The 21,667-nt window shown below is 40.8% G+C and overlaps 1 protein-coding gene across 1 annotated transcript in view; it reads right to left on the bottom strand.

Annotated features, from left to right (window-relative positions):
• LOC124545228 (vacuolar protein sorting-associated protein 33A) overlaps positions 1-18,483 on the bottom strand; it is a 109,305-nt gene extending 90,822 nt beyond the window's left edge. Inside the window, exons 1-2 of the mRNA XM_047124099.1 lie at positions 18,174-18,483; positions 4,142-4,344 (exon numbers count right to left, since the gene is read on the bottom strand). Of these exons, the coding sequence (XP_046980055.1) occupies positions 4,142-4,344; positions 18,174-18,284 (314 nt within the window). The 5' untranslated portion in view covers positions 18,285-18,483. The remainder of the gene's footprint in view (positions 1-4,141; positions 4,345-18,173) is intronic.
• Positions 18,484-21,667: the final 3,184 nt, after the last annotated feature.

Genomic DNA, 21,667 nt, shown 5'->3' with positions numbered 1-21,667 from the left:
ATGCAGTTGTACATGTTAAGCAGAAAGTGCTTGCCCAAAAGAGAAAGGTGCTGCTACGTCTGAATGTGGATGGCGTCCAGCACTGAGTCGGAGGATTGGGATGAACTGACAGCAGTCGAGCTCCCTCATAGGTAAGGCGGCAATGTAGCACTCACAATTCGGAAAATAGAAGGGTATCGCCCGAGCCTCCTCCACTCATTTCCAATGGAGGAAGGCAGGGTGATAGTGCGATGAGCTTGAAACTTCCGCAAAATGGTGGCCCAAGGTGTTGGAGATAGCAATAGGGTCCATGATAACATCATCTGCTATTGTGAGGCCGGAAACGGGGGAATGGATCTTGGTACCAAAGAGCCGTCGGAGGTTAGTCCACATGACAGAGGAAGGTGTGGAACTGCTAAAAGGACTAGTGAATGAAATCCCAAAGAACGCAATGGCACTTTGCACACATCTGTTTATAATGAATGCAGTTTGCCATTGTAGGATGACAGTTAAAAACATGGAGAGCACGTCTCCATGGTAGAATTGCATCGCAGCATGCCTCAGTCCATCAAGGGACTGGGACACGACGTGGTAAAGAAGAAGTGCGATGAACCGAATGTTCTGCAGCCGTAAGGATGACATTGGTGAGATAGCCCACTAGGTCATCAGAACTGGGGAAATCCTGTTCTTCGAAGGTCGCCAGGGAGGAGAAATCTGTTAGTCAGCCTTAGTAAGCTGCTATTTGGGCATGCACACAGATGGGGTAGGAGTCAGCAAATGGAGAGCACATGAAAAATGATCATTCAAGTAGGTGTCAGAAAGAACAGAACACTCAAGACGGGCAAGCTGGGCAGTGCAAAAGGATGGGTCCAAATGGGAATATGTGTGCAAGGAGTCAGAAAGGAAAGTGGGTGCTCTAGTGTTAAGGCTGAAGAGGTTAAGTTGGTTAACAAGGTCAGCCAAGGGGTCACCTCTCTGACAGGTTCTCGGAGAACCCGATAGATGATGATGTGCATTGAAGTCAACAAATAGCAACAATGGGGGAATGATGGAGGGACATAAATAATATAGATGGAAAAAGTCAGGTGGGGAAGGAAAAGGCGAACTGCCACAGCTTGAAGACGGGTAGTCAGGGAGATGGGTTGACTATGGATGTCATCCCGTATGAGCAGCATGACGCTCCCATGAGAAGAAACGCTGACCTCAAGAGGAAGGTCAAAACGAATCGGTAAGAAATGTGAAAGCTCAAAGCGGTCGTGAGGGCACAATTTCGTTTCCTGAAGGCAGAGTACATGGGGATGCTACAATGCTAAAAGCAGCCGTAAATCCTCTTTGCATGATCGAAGGCTGCGAACATTCCATTGGAAGACAGTAGTGAGGAGGAAGAGATGTAGAGGTGTCAACTCTGCAGCCGCCGAGTGACAGCCAGTGTAGAGTCATTACTATAGGGCACAGAAGCAGGAGGATCCTGCTCCATGGGGTCAACAGAAGCATCGGCTTCCTTGTGTTGTCAGTCCATTGAGTCCAAAGCTGAAAAACAGTTGGTGGTGCACACCGGTAAGACAAAGGCCGGCTGAACTAAGGAACCACGTGGTGACACCGTTGAACAGGATCTTTGGTGGACTCCTTCGAGCCTTCCCAGTTAGAGGAAGACACTAGTGTTACTTGGCTGGAGGGATGGAGGAAGTCTTCATGGAGTACTCCTTCTGTCCCTTACTGCCTACTGGTTGAGTAGCTGGTGGCTTCGCCCCTTGAGGCAAGAGTTTGACAATTTGTTGCACAGCAGGACAGGTGGATGGAAATGCTATCTTGACACTGGGCGATTTTACAACCTCAGAGCTGAATTTGAGGTCACATGTCTGTGTGGCTACATCCTTCATGGAGCGAGGGGTAACAAGAACAAAACTATAGGTGCCAGATGGGAGAATATAGAATTTGCGACTAGCCAGTGACTTACGAGCTACTAGGTAAGGCACTTTTTCCTTTACCTGAATCTCTTGGAAGCACACTCATCAAGATACATGGGAAAACTCCGAGAGGATGTGGCATGGCCACTATTGCAGTTGATACACTGGGGAGAAGGAGGTGGACAATCGCCCTCGTGTGCATCCCTATCACGGGTAACACATTTGGCTAGGTGCCGACAAGATGTTCTAGTGAGGTTGAAATGATGGTAGGAGCACATCAGATTCAGAATGTACGACCAGACCACGATAATTTCATAGCCTGCTTTGATCTTGGACAGCAGCACCACTCTATCACAGGTGAGGAAAAGAGTGATGACACCCTGATCAGAGAAGTAAGATTGGAAGTCGTCCTCAGTTCCACTGTCGAGCAGGCTGGTGTAAATTACACCCAGAAAAAATGCAAAGTTCTATGTGCCTCAACACGAACAGGGTAGCCATGGAGAAGCGAGGCAGCAAGCAGCTGTCGTGCTTGAGAATAAGAAGCAGTCTCCAAAAGCAAAGTGCCATTCTGTAAACAAAAACAGGATTTCACGGGGCCAGCAATTGCATCAACATCTTTCTAAATAATAAATGGATTTACCATGCCAAAGGACTGACTGTCTTCAGTATGTGAGACCAGGAGGAACCGTGGTGCAGCGAGAAGGGTCTTCGAATCATTAGCCTCATTATGTTTATGTTCCATAGACGCTGATTGGGAAGATGATTGACTCATTGCGAGAAAATCCCTTATGATTGCACGCTCCTTCAACTGCGGGCTCCCTTCACAAGGCGGTGCACCTGCCTTAGGTGATTGTTCACACCCCCCAAACACATGACGGAGGGACCAATCGGCAATTTGGGAAGGTTGCAGCTCAGGCAATCCCACCTTCCTGGGCTTAGCCTGTATCATGGGGTACGTGCGAACCCTACCTGTCGACCTAGAGCTGGGAATTACACATTACCCAGCCATCTGTTATGCATCAGACGTGTGGGCTGGTCTTCAGGAGCAAACAGGGAGGAAGAAGTGAAAGAGGAACCTCAAACATCGAAGCGGAGGACTAGAGGAGAAGGCAAATGAAGAAAGAAAAAGGGAGTGATAAACAAAAGTCATATGGTTCTTACATCAGTGACAGACAATGCACAACATTCCCAATAACATCCTAGGCATGTGCCCCAAGGGAGGGGAAAAAGAATAGCAAGAGGATAGACATGCAGCATGGAAGGCAGAAAACACTGCAAAAGCTGGGGACCCATGGTAGCCAAGAGCCAAGCACAAACCCGCCAAAGAGTGCAAGCACCCGTGGGAGGGGCAGGGGGGGGGGGGGGGGGAGTAGCTTTGAGAGATGAAATAATTAAGGCACCAGATGATCAACTAAGTAAAACAGCAAGGTCTAGCAGAAATTCTTGAATAATACAGGGGATATTGAATTTAACTGAGGAATGGAGAAAATATAAAAATGCAGCAATGAAAGGAAAAACAAATTTCTACGAATTTTGACTGATAAGATGCACAAAATGGCTAAACAGAAGAGAATGAATGTAAGTCTATATAAGCACTTATGACAAGAGGAAAGATAGATACTGCCTACAGGAAAATTAGAGGAACTTTTGATGAAAAGAGCAGCAGCTACATGAAAATCAAAAGCTCAGATGGCAAACTAGTACTAAACAAAGTGTGGAAGATATACGAGACAGGAAAAATAGCCTCAGACTTCAAGAAGAATGTAACAATTCCAATTCCAAAGATGACAGCTGCTAACAGATGTGAATATTACTGAATTATTAGTTTAGTAAGTCATCTTTGCAAACTACTGACATGAATTATTCACAGAAGAATGGAAAAACTGGTAGGATATGACCTCAGAGAAGATCAGTTTGCATTCTGCTGAAATGTTGAAACATGCGAGGCAATACTGACCCTATGACTTCCCCTGGAAAATATGTTAAGGAATGGAAAACCTATGTTTACAGCATTTGCAGACTAAGAGAAAGTTTTTAGCAGTGCTGAGTTTTTCTAAAAACTCTACAGTTCACATAAACTGCATTTCAAAATAAAAACTATTTTCAATATCATCTGAATTAAAAGAGGTTTACGTGATGTACATGGCAAACTTTAGTTCTTCTGTAACTAAAACACTGGCCACCAAAAGTAAGTGGAGTAGGAAGACAAAATGTTTTTATAGCACAACTAAAAATCCAAAAATACCACAACTTACCCATAAACATTGTCTGCAACTTTGTCCATCAAATGTAGATGTGGTCTTGTTATAAAGATGATATTCTTAATGTCCTTTTGTGTAGTTGAAGGCAGCTTACCAGCTCGTAATGGGAACATTTCAGGAACATCATGTTCTTTTAGTAAACTGTATGTCGCTATAAGTCCTACAGGACCTGCTAAGGATTCATCCCATACTATTACCTGCAAACAATCATGTACAGTGACAAAAATTTACAATGAATTAAATCCCATCAAAATAGTATTTGTGTTTTTGTCAGAACAGATAGAACTGAATATTCAGCACCTGTTAAGATGCAAAAACAGCTTTCTGGTTCTGTAAAAACAGTACTGAAAAGACTCACAGGATTCATAACAAATGGCATGATATAATCTAATACACCCAGGACACCTTCAAGCTATTACGCTCATTTTTGGATTACATATGGTCTTAATGAACATTAATGCAACTTTAAGAATTTGTGATGCAACATACTTTTTTGTGTTTCAAAGCTTCTGTGAATTCTGTAGATAGCATTAAGTTTTACTAGTGTCAATGGCCAACAATACCCTAGATCAATGAGCTGTTCAGTAGTTTGATAATATATGACAATGACTATAGTTACTGAACAGACTTTCACATGTTAGCCATTGCTGCTGGCTGAAAACTCAGTACAAAAAAATAAATACATAAAATAAAATTGGCACTTTTTTCCTGTCTGTCTCTTAATAAGATCCTCATCATTTGAAGGCAGGTTACAGTTTTGTATCCAATTAATGATGAATAACCTCTTTTTTACTGATTTAGTATCATATTTTACACATTCCTATTGTTATTACTATGTGACTATCCCAGAACCCAGTACCAACTGTCTACTTACGGCTTCCAGAGGCAACAAAAATTTGATTTTTAATATTCTGCACAATTATTGACAGAATTTAAAATGATGTCATAGTCTGCTCTTACTTTAAAAATTTAACACAATAAGACAAGTATTACAGTTCGAAAACAATGGCAGCTCATGCACAATTTGGTGGCCTATAGGCTTCTGAATTATAAGGGTAGTAATCTTAACTAAACTGAATATGTTGATTTACCTAGGCCCTATATAAATTGAGCTGTTTAAATATATTTTAAATTTTGTACTTGGTGTTTAACATTGCACATAAATAAATAAATAAACTAAAAAGGCAGAAGATCAACTGGGTAGTCAGCTGAGAGAATATCAGGGAGGCTTCCGGAAGTCCCGATCCTGTGCTGAACAGATCCTCAGCCTTAAAACTGTACTTGTATACTCGGGATGAGAAACCACAATGTGATCGTCACCGTTGTTGATTTCAGGAAGGCCTATGACTCCGTTGATACAGAAACGCTTAACAAAATATTTCAGGAACCAGGATTAGACAACAAAACCCACAGACTCATTCTAGAAACCTTGACCAACACCCATTCTAAGGTCAAATTTAGAGGTGAGATCTCAGAAAGCTTCGAGATAAAAACTGGAGTGAGACAAGGGGACTGACTCTCCCACACTTCTCTTCAACTGTGTCCTTGAAAATATTGTGAAAGAATGGCACAAGGAACTGACCAATTTAGGTGTTCGGAGTGGTCTCTACCTGGGCCGTAAGAACGAAGGATGGATTGTAGATTGCCTGGCTTTTGCAGATGACATGGCACTGCTTGCTGATTCTCTTGAAACGGCAACAATGCAGGTAAACTGCCTCAGAAAACAGGCAGCCAAAGTGGGTCTTCAAGAATTGCTGGAGAAAACAGAGTTCTTCACCGACATCAAAGAAGCTAACCAAGAGATGTAACTAGACAAGGGAAACATCAAATGGACTGACAAGTTTAAGTATCTCAGCGAATGGATTGAACCCAACTTATCAGAAAAAACATCATTATCCATGAGAGTCAACAAGTTGGAGCAAGCCTATCGACTGACTATGAACACCTACAACAAAAAATGCCTGTCACGCAACCTGAAACTTAAGCACTACACATCAGTGTACGACCAGAAGCCCTGTATGCCATGGAATGTCTTTGCATGAACTGGAGGAGTCTGATTGAAAAATTGGAAGTCACAGAGAGGAGATTCCTCAGGAAGATCCCAGGCCCGCTAGAAGAAGATGGAAAATACAGAAGGTGACATAACCCTGAGTTCTATGAACATATAAAGAGGCGCTCTGACTGTGGATGAAAAAGAAGGGTAGCTTTCTATAGCCATGTTGCAAGATTGCTCCCAAACAAAGTGACCAACCACCTGTTCACCTTCTGGCAAAACAAGAAGGTTCACACCACTTGGCTTACAGAAACTGAAAAGGACATTAAAGAACTGAGAATACTGATCTCCTGAAGGGACAATCTGTGTAACTACACTGAAGGAAGTCCGGGGGTTTCAGGAAAAGCCCCGAAGAAAAGGTACCCCCTGGACAGAAGAAAGGAAGGAGTTACATCAGCAGATGACGCAACAGTACTGGGCAAATATCAAAGCCCACCAGTTGAACAAGTGTGGTCCAAAGTAGGCCCATTCAAAACAAGAAGAAGAAAAGAAATAAATAAATGCTGACAGCAGGAACCGAACCTGAGCCAACGAATTGACCACTGGGCTACTGCACTAATATGTGAACTGCTGCTCAAAATTATCTCATGTTCTATGCGTGAATCTTTGAGAGTGTGTTTTAACTTTTCCTATGCCCCACTCAGGCGAAACACTTTAGGAACCTGAAAGGGTCATCTACTGGCCACTACCCACACAGTTTGGACCCAATAGGTGGGACTCATCCCACACCCTCCTGTTGGATTTACATTTAGTGCAAATGAATATAACTCTTTAAACCTCACTTTCTCCTCCAAAGATCTACAGGAAAAGGGCATATACTTGCTTCTTTTATCACCATCTACAGCCTTTTGACTTACAAGGGTACTAATCATAATTATACTTAATACATTAGTTTTATACATGTAAACCAAACTATTGAAATATGTGTAAATTTTATAATTAGCAGTTTAACACTGTGAGGGAAAATAATTTTTTTGGCAACTCAGCCACGGTGTCATTAGGTCAACTTATTCTCAAAAATACCTCATGCTCCACACTTGCACAATAAGTTACACGCACTTTCAAAGCAGTTTCAGGCAGCAGAGGCCACACTGTGAGAAGCAGCATCAGTGCATGATGGGAGTGGCAACTGGGTGGGGGCGGGGGTAAGGGGAAGGGTGGGGTGGGGAGGGATAGTATGGTGGGGGTGGCAGACAGTGAAGTGCTGCAGGTTAGACGGAGGACAGGGTATATGTGAGGAGGGGGAGGGGAGGAGGGGGAGTAGCAGAAAAGAAAAGAAATAAAAAGACTGGGTGTGGTGGTGGAATGATGGCTGTCTAGTGCTGGAATGGGAACAGGGAAGGGACTGGATGGTTGAGGCCAGCGACTAACGAAGGTTGAGGCCAGGAGGCTTAGGGGAATGTAGGAAGTATTGCAGGGAAAGTTCCCACTTGCACAATTCAGAAAAGCTGGTGTTAGTGGGATGGATCCTACCCACCTCTGGACCTGAGTTGGTAACTCCCTGTCAGGTCGTTTGAGCAGGAGAATGGTGTCCCTCAGGGCAGTGTTTTAAGTGTTACCCTTTTTGCCACAGCCATAAACAGTATCACGCCTACAGTAAGGAGTCCTGTACAGTGCTATTTATTTGTGGACGATTTTGTTGTTTTCCGTACCTCCTCCTCCAGTGTTGCAACAGCAAGCCATCAGCTGCAACTTACAGTGCATAGTGCGAAGGAGGTTAGAGGAGTGGGCTGCAAAGGCGGGTTTTCAGTTTTCTGCAGATAGAGAGAGAGAGAGAGAGAGAGAGAGAGAGAGAGAGAGAGAGAGAGAGAGAGAGAGAGAATGTGTGTTTCATTTTAATTGTTTTCATTGTATATGTAATTTGCCTGCCTTGCACATGGCGGGACACCATCCTACATTTTAGAGACACAGTGCAGTTTCTGGACCTCATTTTTTACTCGAAATTATTGTGGTTGGCACACCTCACCAGAGACCTGAAACCCAGAACTCTGAAGGTACTGAATCTCTAAAAATGCCTTAGCCACAGATCTTGGGGAGTGAACAGGATGTCTGCCCTCCAGTTTTATAGGGCTTCTGTGCAATCGTGGCTGGATTACGGGTGCACGGGTTATGAATCAGTAAGGCCTTCTTATTTGCAGATCATTGATGCTATCCACCATGAGAGGATTCGGTTGGCCAAGAGTGCTTATAGGACCAATCCCACACCCAGCCTCTGTGCTAAGGCTGGGGAAATGCCATATACCATCTGGCAGCAGCTCCTCATGGCGATTCAGGCATGTAAGATCTTTGCAGCTCCGATTACACCCGCACAGTAGTTTCTCGTCTGCCTCTGGAACACCTTTTCTCCAACCGTCAATGGGACACAATGCCGTTTGGGATCTGCGTGCAGCATGTACTGGAGTCATTCAGTGTGGAGCAAGTACAATCCCAAATCCAGGGTTTTAACCACCTGCCACCTTGGTTGCTGCAGAGGCCAAGCATCATTTTAGATTAAGTGCAGTACAGGAGAGATTACACTCCTGCTTCTGTTTTTAATTTGGTGTTTTCAGACATTTTATATGAGCACCACAACTATGCAGGTGTCTTTACAAATGGGTCTAGGCAGGGGGACTATGTTGGTTGCTCTGCTGTATTCCACTTTCCCTGATCATGCCCTTAAGGCCCGACTGCCTCAAGACTCTACTGTCTTTGATGCAGAATTAATTACGTGTTCCATTCATCAATCTCACAGTAACTTATGATGTGTAACATGTCAAGTGCATAAGAAATGCTCACATGAATAAAGGTTCCCTTATTCTTTTTGGTCAAAATTTTTATTACCCACCCCATTGCCTTCAATGGCACAAAAGGTATATATTATACCTATAGATTTATTTATTCCTATTCAAGAATTCATCTATGGTATAGAAGGAATTGTCAAGGAAGTATGATTTAAATTCATTTTTGAAACTATTACTGCTGTCTGTCCGACATTTTATTTCATCTGATAATTTATCAAAAAGTTTTACAGCAGCATATTTTACCCCTTTCTGTGCCAAAGATAGGTTAATTAGAGGCTAGTGTAAGTTTGCCTTTCTTCTGGTATTGTAATCATGAATGTCACTGTTGTTTTTAAACTGGTCCATGTTGCTGAAAACATATTTCATTGCTGATAAATGTACTGTGAGGTCGTTGTAAGAATTCATAACCTTTTAAACAGATGCCTACAAGATGTGTGACTATCAGCCCCACATATTATTCTAACCACCTTCTTTTGAGCAGTGAATACTTTTTGCTTAAATGTTGTGTTACCCCAAAATATGATTCGTATGACATCAGAGAGTGAAGGTATGCAAAGTATGTTAGCTTATTAATTTTTACATCCTCAAAATTGGCAAGTATTCTAATTGCAAAAATTGCTGAACCTAGTTGTTGTAGGAGATCCAAAATATGAATTTTCCAACTAAGATTCTCATCTACATGTACAACCAAAAACTCAGTACACTGTACCTGGTTACTGACTTCTGTTGATATTGTGTTATATTTATTGAAGCAACTGCACTCCTTACAGCAGAAAATTGGATGTACTGTGTTTTTTCAAAGTTCAAAGCAAGCCTATTCGCAGAAAACCAATTAATAATTTTCCACAGAAATTATTTGTGTCATTTTCTTTTGGAGTTTCTTTTACTGGATTAGTAATGATGTTTGTATCATCAGCAAACAGCATCAGTTTAGCTTCTTGTTTCAGATAAGAAGGAATGTCATTTACATATATCAGGAACAGAAGGGGACTCATGATTGAACCCTGTGGAACACCTAACGTAATTTCACCCCAGTTCGATGAAGTGGAAAACTTCCTTAGAGCACTTAAGCCATATAAAGAAGCTTTTTTGCTTTCTGTTCTGTAGATATGACAAACCACTCATATGCTGCTCCATTTATACCACAGAATTGTAATTTGTGTAACATAATGTCCTGGTTCACACAATCGGATGCCTTGGATAGGTCACAGAAAATTCCTATTGGTGACATTTTACTATTTAAAGACTATTATGTGAGCAGTGAAATTGTATATTGTTTTTCAGTAGAACAGCATTTTTGAAATTTTCTAAGTATCCCATTACTCGTGAGATGGTTAACGACTCTTGAGTACATTACTTTCTCGACGATTTCTGAAAATGCTGTAAGCAGGTTTCACAAGAGTACATCACCCTCATGTGTGAATTATGTAATACAATGTAACAAATACTAGGACCAGCAAGAGTGCATAAAGCTGTGATTAGTAAAGGTGATTTTTAACATAAGCTTTATACTTGTCTGATGGATGAAGTATCTGTGCTTTTGAGGACAATGGCGAACAGTGAGAAGTGACACTGTCTGGCTTTTTCACTTTCCATGTCAATCACACATAACTGCTCTACAGGTTACACCATGCAAGATGACAGACTTTTGAACTCAGATTTGAGTGGTCAATGCTCCTGCTATGGCTGTCAAATATGTACTGATGAGTTGAAATATTATGCCCACCCACTTAATTGTGTGTTGGTTCGCCTTTGGAATACAATAGAGCAGAGACTGTGTGTAGCATGAATTCATGAAGTCCTAGGTGGGTACCCAATGGTATGTCACACTGGACTACGCTCATGCCACCAGTTTCCACTAACTGTAGGCTTTTGGCTTATGAGTGCAGGGCTGGTGGCAAATAATGTCCTTGAATGTGTACCAAGCAATTTAATTTGTTACTTAAGACATAATCAAGAGTTCTCCATCATTCTCCTCAAGCAACTGTGGCAATCCAACCTTGTTGTACAAGCTGTTATCCTGCTGGAAGATGCCACTGCCAATAGGGAAGACAGTTACAGCCACAGGTCCCATGGAAGCCCAGGTGAATGTCCCCATAACATTACACTAAATCCCACCAGCCTATCTGCGGCATAGTGGGTGTTTCGAGCAGCTGTTCACACTGATGATGCTCTATTCGTACACGACCATTAATGTGGTGTAACATGAAACTTTATCATCAGACCAGGCACGTATTTACTGCAGGTCAAACATGTAAAAAAAGGAGATTAAATGCTTACATTAAGAGGCGTACATATACAAAAACATAGATACTCAAAGACTATTCAGTGATTGTGAAGCTGATTTCCATGAGAAGTAAATAATACACACAATATTCAGGATGAAATCTAGTAATTTTGAATTATTTATGGAACAACTTGATACACTGTTCGAGTCCTTGACTTCAAGCAGAAGTGTAGATTTAAATTTAATTTTCTAGAGCGTACCTTATAAGGCTAAAGTGCTTTTATGGCGTACCATGCCTCTTCCATTTCAAGTAGCTGTTGGAAAATCTTTGTTGTTTGAAGCCAATTGGTTTATAGTATGTAATAGCCCACGAGAGTGCTTAATCTAATGGCTTGTTTCCGCAGAAGATGCAAATAGATTACTTTTGTTTTTGAACTGGACAGTGCAAGATTCATTATTATTGTTGTCTACTACGGATTATAAGATAAATTAAATATTTTGCATATTTACCTCTTGTGCTTTGTTTCTTGGGATTTAACATGATTTGTTGTGATATTGTTTTCCATTCGAGTGATATAGATCGGGTGAGAGTTGGCGAAGTCAATCAATGTGACTGGATTTGGTGATGGATTGATCTGTAGGATAGCCTGAGGTTTAGGTTAGGTTGGAATGTTAAAATTTGTTTGAGAGTTGGCAAAGCCTACAAATGTGAGTATGAAAAGTGATTATGATAAACTGTTCTGTAGCATAACCTGACGTCTGGGTTAGGTTGAAATATTAGTTTGGTGTGGGGTGGCGAAGCCAACCACTGAGAGTGAGGGAAAACTGGTCATGGTGACGGACTGATCAGCAGCATAGCCCAATGATTGTTTCAAAAACCTCGTGGGATATTTTCTGTCCCAATTTCCAAGGTGATGGTAAGGGTAAAGTTTAAATTTTACAGAATATTCTGCTTTCTGCAACACTCTGTAGAATATAGTCCATTATGCTGCCTCTCAGTTTCATACACGAAATCATTATGACAAATTTAAAAGAGGACAGCTGTTTCTGCCATTTAAAGGCTAGTGTTGTTTGACATGTTAGTACCTTGACATGTTAGTACCTGTATAATTCTTCTAGTAATGCTCTGATGATGAGTACGTAGTTGTCAAAATTAGATCTGCAATAAAATATGGGTTTTTGCAGCTGATTGCTGTCCTTTAAACCTGCATATTCAATACTTGCTGCTGAACATGATGCCCAACACGATGTGCTTCATTTCCCTTGCTGCTGGGCAGTCTTCGGCCTCTGGATCCTTCCTGCCAACATCAGCTTTTTTGTATCCTTCCTGCCAACATCAGCTTTTTTTAGTTGTGCAGGTGGGAATTTTACCTGTAACATATCCTTCATTGCCGCTATGTGTGAGAGAGGAGTGCCTGTGCCTCTGTGTGTGTGTGTGTGTGTGTGTGTGTGGGGGGGGGGGGGGGGGGGGGGGTTCTATTTCCCTTTAAAGCTTAAATGTTTAGTAGTCTTTTCATTGTCTCTGTCTACGACTCAACGCCTCCTCTACGAGGTGAGTAGCAATCTATCCTCTTCATAACATTGTTATTTTCATTATACTCATAATTAAGTCTTCTACTGCATTCTCCACCCCCATGAACCATGGACCTTGCCGTTGGTGGGGAGGCTTGCGTGCCTCAGCGATACAGATGGCCGTACCGTAGATGCAACCACAAAGGAGGGGTATCTGTTGAGAGGCCAGACAAACGTATGGTTCCTGAAGAGGGGCAGTAGCCTTTTCAGTAGTTGCAGGGGCAACAGTCTCGATGATTGACTGATCTGGCCTAGTAACACTAACCAAAACGGCCTTGCTGTGCTGGTACTGCGAACAGCTGAAAGCAAGGGGAAACTACAGCTGTAATTTTTCCTGAGGACATGCAGCTTTACTGTATGATTAAATGATGATGGCGTCCTCTTGGGTAAAATATTCCGGAGGTAAAATAGTCCCCCATTCAGATCTCCGGGCGGGGACTACTCAAGAGGACGTCGTTATCAGGAGAAAGAAAACTGGCGTTCTACGGATCGGAGCGTGGAATGTCAGATCCCTTAATCAAGCAGGTAGGTTAGAAAATTTAAAAAGGGAAATGGATAGGTTAAAGATAGATATAGTGGCAATTAGTGAAGTTCGGTGGCAGGAGGAACAAGACTTTTGATCAGGTGAATACAGGGTTATAAATACAAAATCAAATAGAGGTAATGCAGGATTAGGTATAACTATGAATAAAAAAAATAGGCTTGCGGGTAAGCTACTACAAACAACATAGTGAACGCATTATTGTGGCCAAGATAGAAACGAAGCCCATGCCTACTACAGTAGTACAAGTTTATATGCCAACTAGCTCTGCAGATGAAGAAATTGATGAAATGTATGACGAGATAAAAGCCATTATTCAGATAGTGAAGGGAGACGAAAATTTAATACTCATGGGTGACTGGAATTCGAGTGTAGGAAAAGGGAGAGAAGGAAACATAGTAGGTGAATATGGATTGGGGCTAAGAAGTGAAAGAGGAAGCCATCTGGTAGAATTTTGCACAGAGCATAACTTAATCATAGCTAACACTTGGTTCAAAAATCATAAAAGAAGGTTGTATACATGGAAGAATCCCTGAGATACTAAAAGGTGTCAGATAGATTACATAATGGTAAGACAGAGATTTAGGAACCAGGTTTTAAATTGTAAGACATTTCCAGGGGCAGATGTGGACTCTGACCACAATCTATTGGTTATGAACTGCAGATTAAAATTGAAGAAACAGCAAAAAGGTGGGAATTTAAGGAGATGAGGTCTGGATAAGCTGATTAAACCAGAGATTGTACAGAGTTTCAGGCAGAGCATAAGGGAACAATTGACAGCAGTGGGGGAAAGAAGTTCAGTAGAAGAAGAATGGGTAGCTCGGAGGGATGAAGTAGTGAAGGTAGCAGAGGATCAAGTAGGTAAAAAGACGAGGGCTAGTAGAAATCCTTGGGTAACAGAAGAAATATTGAATTTAATTGATGAAAGGAGAAAATATAAAAATGCAGTAAATGAAGCAGGCAAAAAGGAATACAAACGTCTCAAAAATGAGATCGACAGGAAGTGCAAAATGGCTAAGCAGGGATGGCTAGAGGACAAATGTAAGGATGTAGAGGCTTGTCTCACTAGGGGTAAGATAGATACTGCCTACAGGAAAATTAAAGAGACCTTTGGAGAAAAGAGAACCACTTGTATGAATATCAAGAGCTCAGATGGAAACCCTGTTCTACCCAAAGAAGGGAAAGCAGAAAGATGGAAGGAGTATATAGAGGGTCTATACAAGGGTGATGTACTTGAGGACAATATTATAGAAATGGAAGAGAATGTAGATGGAGATGAAATGGGAGATGCGATACTGCGTGAAGAGTTTGACAGAGCACTGAAAGACCTGAGTCGAAACAAGACCCCCGGAGTAGACGACATTCCATTAGAACTACTGACGGCCTTGGGAGAGCCAGTCCTGACAAAACTCTACCATCTGGTGAGGAAGATGTATGAGACAGGGGAAGTACCCTCAGACTTCAAGAAGAATATAATAATTCCAATCTCAAAGAAACCAGGTGTTGACAGATGTGAAAATTACCAAACTATCAGTTTAATAAGTCACAGCTGCAAAATACTAATGCGAATTCTGTACAGACGAATGGAAAAACTGGTAGAAGCAAACCTCTGGGAAGATCAGTTTGGATTCCGTGGAAATATTGGAACACGTGAGGCAATAATGACCTTACGACTTATCTTAGAAGAAAGATTAAGGAAAGGCAAACCTACATTTCTAGCATTTGTGGACTTAGAGAAAGCTTTTTACAATGTTGACTGGAATACTCTCTTCCAAATTCTAAAGGTGGCAGGGGTAAAATACAGGGAGCGAAAGGCTATTTACAATTTGTACAGAAACCAGACGGCAGTTATAAGAGTCGAGGGGCATGAAAGAGAAGCAGTGGTTGGGAAGGGAGTGAGACAGGGTTGTAGCCTCTCCCCCATGTTATTCAATCTGTATATTGTGCAAGCAGTAAAGGAAACAAAAGAAAAATTCAGAGTAGGTATTAAAATCCATGGAGAAGAAATAAAAACTTTGAGGTTCGCCGATGACCTTTTAATTCTGTCAGAGACAGCGAAGGACCTGGAAGAGAAGTTGCATGAAATGGACAGTGTCTTGAAAGGAGAACATAAGATGATCATCAACAAAAGTAAAACGAGTATAATGGAATGTAGTCGAATTAAGTCGGGTGATGCTGAGGGAATTAGATTAGGAAATGAGACACTTTAAGCAGTAAAGGAGTTTTGCTATTTGGGGAGCAAAATAACTGATGATGGTCGAAGTAGAGAGGATATAAAATGTAGACTGGCAATGGCAAGGAAAGCGTTTCTGAAGAAAAGAAATTTGTTAACATAAAGTATAGATTTAAGTGTCAGGAAGTCGTTTTTCAAAGTATTTGTATAGAGTGTAGCCATGTATGGAAGTGAAACATGGACGATAATAGTTTGGACAGGAAGAGAATAGAAGCTTTCGAAATGTGGTGCTACAGAAGAATGCTGAAGATTAGATGGGTAGATCACATAACTAATGACGAGATATTGAATAGAATTGGGAAGAAGAGGAGTTTGTGGCACAACTTGACGAGAAGCAGGGACTGGTTGGTAGGACATGTTCTGAGGCATCAAGGGATCACAAATTTAGCAATGGAGGGCAGCATGGAGGGTCAAAATCGTAGAGGGAGACCAAGAGATGAATACACTAAGTAGATTCAGAAGGATGTAGGTTGCAGTAGGTACTGGGAGATGATGAAACTTGCACAGGATAGGGTAACATGGAGAGCTGCATCAAACCAGTCTCTGGACTGAAGACCACAACAAAAACAAAATGCATTCTGTTCTGTATATCATTTGTTTGTTCTCATCTCGCTCTTACCGATTCCCAATATGCATCCTGTTATTGCTCATGAAGTGACCAAAATACAAAAACTCATCGACTAGTTCCAAGGCTTTGTTTCCAATTTGTACTATTTTATTTTTGATGTGGTGATTATATTTAATTTTACCCTTATCATAAGTGATTAACAGGTTTACTCTTCAATTTTCTCTATTAATATTATGCTAACGATATGAGATTCACTAGTTTGATTTTATAAACTGGAGGTTGACAGATCAACAACATTAATCATGTTTCCCAATGAAGTGCCTCCATTTGTCGTTTAAATTTTATCTGCTCTAGAGGTAAGCTGTCCTGCTGACTTCATTATTCAAAGGAATGGGTGTGTATTGGTGTTCTACAGTGTGTACAGTCAGTAATGCATGCATTGCGAGAAAGTGGCATTTGATTAGAAAAAGTATTAATTGTGCAACATCTGCTGTTTGTGAAGTAGGAGGTGAGGAAAATAAGTATACTCCCTGCACAGACACTATGTTATTAACTGAAGTTGTTTTGAAATTGTGTTCTGAATTTATAAGACCCTCCTTGAGCTGGAAAAAGATTCAGTCTTTGTATTTAGCTGAAGGTCTTTCTCATTTGCTCAAATAATTTGGAGTTTGAGAATTTTTATTTATTTACAACAGCATGGTGAGGTATCATCCTGATCATTTGAGATACAGAATCCGAATGAGGTGGCAATGATTAGCACACTGGACTTGCATTCAGGAGGATGATGGTTCAAACCCCCATCCTGTCATCCAGACTCAGGTTTTCTGTGATTTCTGTAAATCATTCCAGGCAAATGCTGGGATGGTTCCTTTGAAAGGCCACGGCTGATTTCCTTCCCCATCCTTGACATCATCTGAGCTTGTGCTCCATCTCTATAACCAACATGTCAAACAGATGTTAAAGGCAATCTTCCTTCCTTCCCTGGGCGACAGAAATATTTATTTGCCAAGGTGACACAGGTTGCATAGTCTGCTATGCATTTTTTCTTTTGAATTTGTTCTCAACAGTAGGACCAGTTTAAAAACACCGGCAACATTCACGATCATATCATCGCGGCAGGTTTAAAACCAACAGTGACAGTCATGATTATAATATCAGAAAAAGCAAAAGACTTACACTATCCTCTAATTAACCATGTCTGACAAATAAAGGTGTAAAATAGGCTGCTGTGAAACTATCTGATAAATTACAAGACAAAATAAAATGTCTGACAGACAGCACTAATAGAATTAAAAATTAATTGAAATCTTATCTCCTTGCCTACTCCTCCCATATCATAGATGAATTCTTGAATAGGAATCAGTACATAAATATTTTAAGCTCAAAAAACTTGACACATTCCACATCATAATGGTTACCACGAGATTGATCGATCAAAGACATAATTAACTAACCTGAACAACTACTTTCATCACAGCAAAGTTTCAAACACCAAAATCGCTCCTGTTAAAAGGCATTTAACAAATGCTTACCTCCATGTGAATATGTGATCTAATGGGAAGAAGACACTGAAATACACTTCACATTGGATACCAGAAAAATGATGTAGGCCTACATATAGAAGTCTACGTGAAAGACATCAAACAATTATGCCTATAAATCTATAGACATAAGCCTTACATTCAACCCGTCCAACAGCACGACAACTGTGTACTGTAAACCATCTGTCTGCGCTTAGCGTCACAAAACGTTTCACGCTGTATGAAAGCAGTTAGGAGGAATCCACGCATTCCCAACAATGTGGAGCTTAATCGAAATATCAGAAACTAGGAAAGTGAATATGGTATTTAACTACTTCACTCACTGCTATTACAGGTCACGAAATATGCCACAATCGTCGTTAATAGATGAACTTCGGGCATATTTACAAAAATAGTTCTCTACAATAGCTAATAATTACAATGTAAATATAAATGCCACAAAACACTTCCAGCAACTATATAAAAATAAAGGATAAAACTCTTCACGTAAACTTATTTTTTAATTAAATACCTTTCGTCCCTGACACTTTTCCAATAACTGTACCAACTGTTTTCGGGCTAATTCTTGAACCTGGGCAACATTCACCCTACCGCCGGCCAAATGTGAAGCCATGGTAGACATTAAGCTTTGAGTTACTACGCAAACTAACTTCTCTCTCTCCTAACACACGTAAGGTCTAAACGGGTAACCTTTCATGAGGACAACGTGATACACCATTTTTTTTTTCACATTGTTTACAATCACATGACAGTTCACCATACGCTCCAACGCTTTCACCTCTACGCCGATCAAAGATATTGCGGAAGTAAGGCCGCTATTACACTATCAAATTTCTTTGTCCAATATCTTTGTCGAAGATCTTTGATAGTGTAATAGGGACTTTGTCAAATGTCGTCCAATATTTGATCAAATCTAGGGCCTCGCTGTATATTTGATCAAAGAAACCGCTTGTCTTCTGTTCACTGCAATGTGACATGTTACCACATGAAGCGCTAGCATCGCTGCAGCGTTCTGTCGTCTGTAGTGTTTGTATAACCATTGCCGGTAAATACAATTGGTGTGTGCCGACAACTACAAAATTAATAGAGATGTCTGAACCTGATGAGGCGCTTTACAACGTGAGGCACCCTGAATACAATAATAGATTAAGAAGATTGGAGATCTAACCTGACCTAACCTAACATAACCCTCTCCTGTAGCAAGGAATCGGAGTGTTATAGTGAGCCTGTCTTCTGAAGATGTAGCAGTTCTTAAGTGAATATTGTGCTTTGTGATATCAGGATACACTTCATTGAGCACATACAGAAATGTATGCTCATCCATTCTTAAGTAATTGATGTACGACTTGACGTCTTCCACTGTAAGCTCATGTAACAAGTTTTGTTGAATGCTCTTATCGTGTCGTCGTAAAGCCCACGGCTTCACCCAGATTAGATTAGTTTTTTCGTTCCATAGATCCGTGCTGAGGAGATCCTCGTGGATGTGGAACATGTCGATTTTTTTAAGCTGAAATAACAATACTAATAGTATGAATAAATACAATCCATCATTTGTTTCTATTAAAAATTTCGCGAATGGAGTAGAAGGAGTCGGCCAGTAGTAAGTCTTTCAGGCTTCTTTTAAACTGATCTTTATTTCTAACTAAATTTTTTATGTTTGCTGGCAAATTATTGAAGATGAGTGTTCCTGAGTGGTGGACCCCTTTTTGAACTAAAGTAAGCGCTTTTAAGTCCTTGTGCAGATCATTTTTGTTCCTGGTATTGTATGTATGAACTGAGTTGTTTGTTGGAAAAAGAGATATATTATTTACGACAAATTTCATTAAGAAGTAAATATACTAAGAGGCAGTAGTTAGTATACCCAGTACTTTAAAGAGGTTTCTGCAGGAGGTCCGTGAATTTACTCCACAAATAATACGTATTACACGCTTTTGGACCTTAAAAACTTTTGTTTGACTTCAAGATTTACCCACAAAATATTATCCCATATGACATTATGGAATGAAACTATGCAAGCTTTGTCATTTTTATGTTGCCTATGTCTGCTAACACTCGAATTGCAAATACAGATTTGTTAAGGCCTTTCTGCAGTTCTGTGGTGTGCTCCTCCCAACTGAATTTATTATCAAGTTGTAATCCCAGGACTTTTAACACTGTCAACCTCGTATGTATGGTTCCATTTTTCCCCCCACTTCTTTTCCGCATGTGCACACAATGCAATTGGAGTACGTAGAACTGCTGCGGTTAAATAACAAGTTGTTGACAGAATGTCAGCCATCTTGAACTTTGACGAAAAATTTGATGACAGTGTAATACCACAGTCTAACATAACAGTCGCGACACTTCGCCTCGATTTTGTTGCCTTCAGCGCCAGCAGCGCTCCAAGCGGCCGGTAGGTTGAACTGTGAGTTCGGCGCGATCGTGAAAGCGAATAGTGATTGTTTATTTTGATTTATACAGTGGTTTTTACCATCGGGAGCGTTTGTAGCGCAATAAATTGCAGCAGCAATAGGAAGAAGACACCACAGCTGTCTTTTTTAGGTTTCCTAAGGATCGTGAGAGGTATATACCATCATGTTACTAAACTGTATCGTCAGGATTTATTTGCAAATGTATGTGTATAAATCATGAATGTTTCGTTTTAGGAGGAAAAAATGACTAGTTAATAGCAGACGAGAAGACCTTATGAAGAAAGACCCGGTTTACCTGTATAATAATATTGGGTTTTGTTCGCTACATTTCGAACAAAACCAGGTCATGAACGCAGACAATAACAAACTCGTGTGGAATGCAGTATCCAAACTGTTTGACATTCCAAATAAGCCACCTCAACTGACGATGAAGAAGAAACTGCCACAAAGATTCGACAGTCAATCTAAAGCTGTAAAACAGTCCTATGACACAGAAGCAGCTAGTTCAACTCTCCATTTATTAGTACCAGATTCGTCAGAATCATCAACACAAGACCTGCTTTGACGATGAAGTGGTTAGATTAAGTGCAGCTGTTCGTGTCTTACAAAAGCGTGTGAAGTGTCAGAATGTGCAGATCGCTAGACTTCGAGCGAAACTATTATGGGACAAAGAAAGTGGCTACAGACAGATTGTTTGAAAATTATTCAAATATTTGGTTTTTCGTGAAATGCAATGTAATCAGCTCATTATGTTTTCAGCATATTTCTCCCACTATTTGTCAGTTGCTTGTCCCACTTAGAATAATATAAAGATGAAGGTCGTGGAAACAAGTGACAATGACAAACACAGTAGGCCTACAGAACGACAAACGAGCTGTCCATCACTTTTGCATGTAGAGGTACATGTCTGTGCTTCTTACATGTGAATCTGTGTGTTTATATTCTTTTGATATCAACGTGGTAAGCTGCAATTCTGTCCAATGTCATAAGTGTTTCTTCACGAATGTGTTGTAGCTTGCCACTCTATTCATAGTTTTTGTCCATACTTGCGCTTATTTTAGAATCATTTTTAGAAACATGTATGCCTTCTGATACTACACAAACTCTTGGAGGCAAGAAACTAACTCTAATAATTCGGAAATTACGTAGGAAATGGATGCAAACAAACATTATGCTTACGACGCGTCTGACGTTCACCTTACCTGCCGCTCTGGGCGCTAGTGTCGCTCCATCTGTCAAACGGCAACAACTTTTACAGCAGTGAGTGTCGCGACTGTTATGTTAGACTGTGGTAATACCCAACGAGTTGGTAATACCCCTTCTAGCGCTACGTCAAAGATCTTTGTCAAATATATTGGATCACATCTTTGATCAAATCTTTGACAAGGAAATTGGATAGTGTAATACCGGCCTAGCACATGCAGACGTCACCTCCACACGAGAATGTTAAAGGGCCCATGGAAGTGATCACAGTCTAACATTATGTGAGACTGTGGAAGTGATCCTAGTCTCCCCGTTTATATGGGCTCCCAAAACTGGATTTCGTAAACCGATTTCTCAGTACTGCTTCTGGGTGCTCATGTAAGCACTTCAA

This window comes from Schistocerca americana, chromosome 8 (genome assembly GCF_021461395.2).
Source record: "Schistocerca americana isolate TAMUIC-IGC-003095 chromosome 8, iqSchAmer2.1, whole genome shotgun sequence".
Lineage (NCBI taxonomy): Eukaryota > Metazoa > Arthropoda > Insecta > Orthoptera > Acrididae > Schistocerca > Schistocerca americana.
This window is presented reverse-complemented; position numbering and strand designations above follow the sequence as displayed.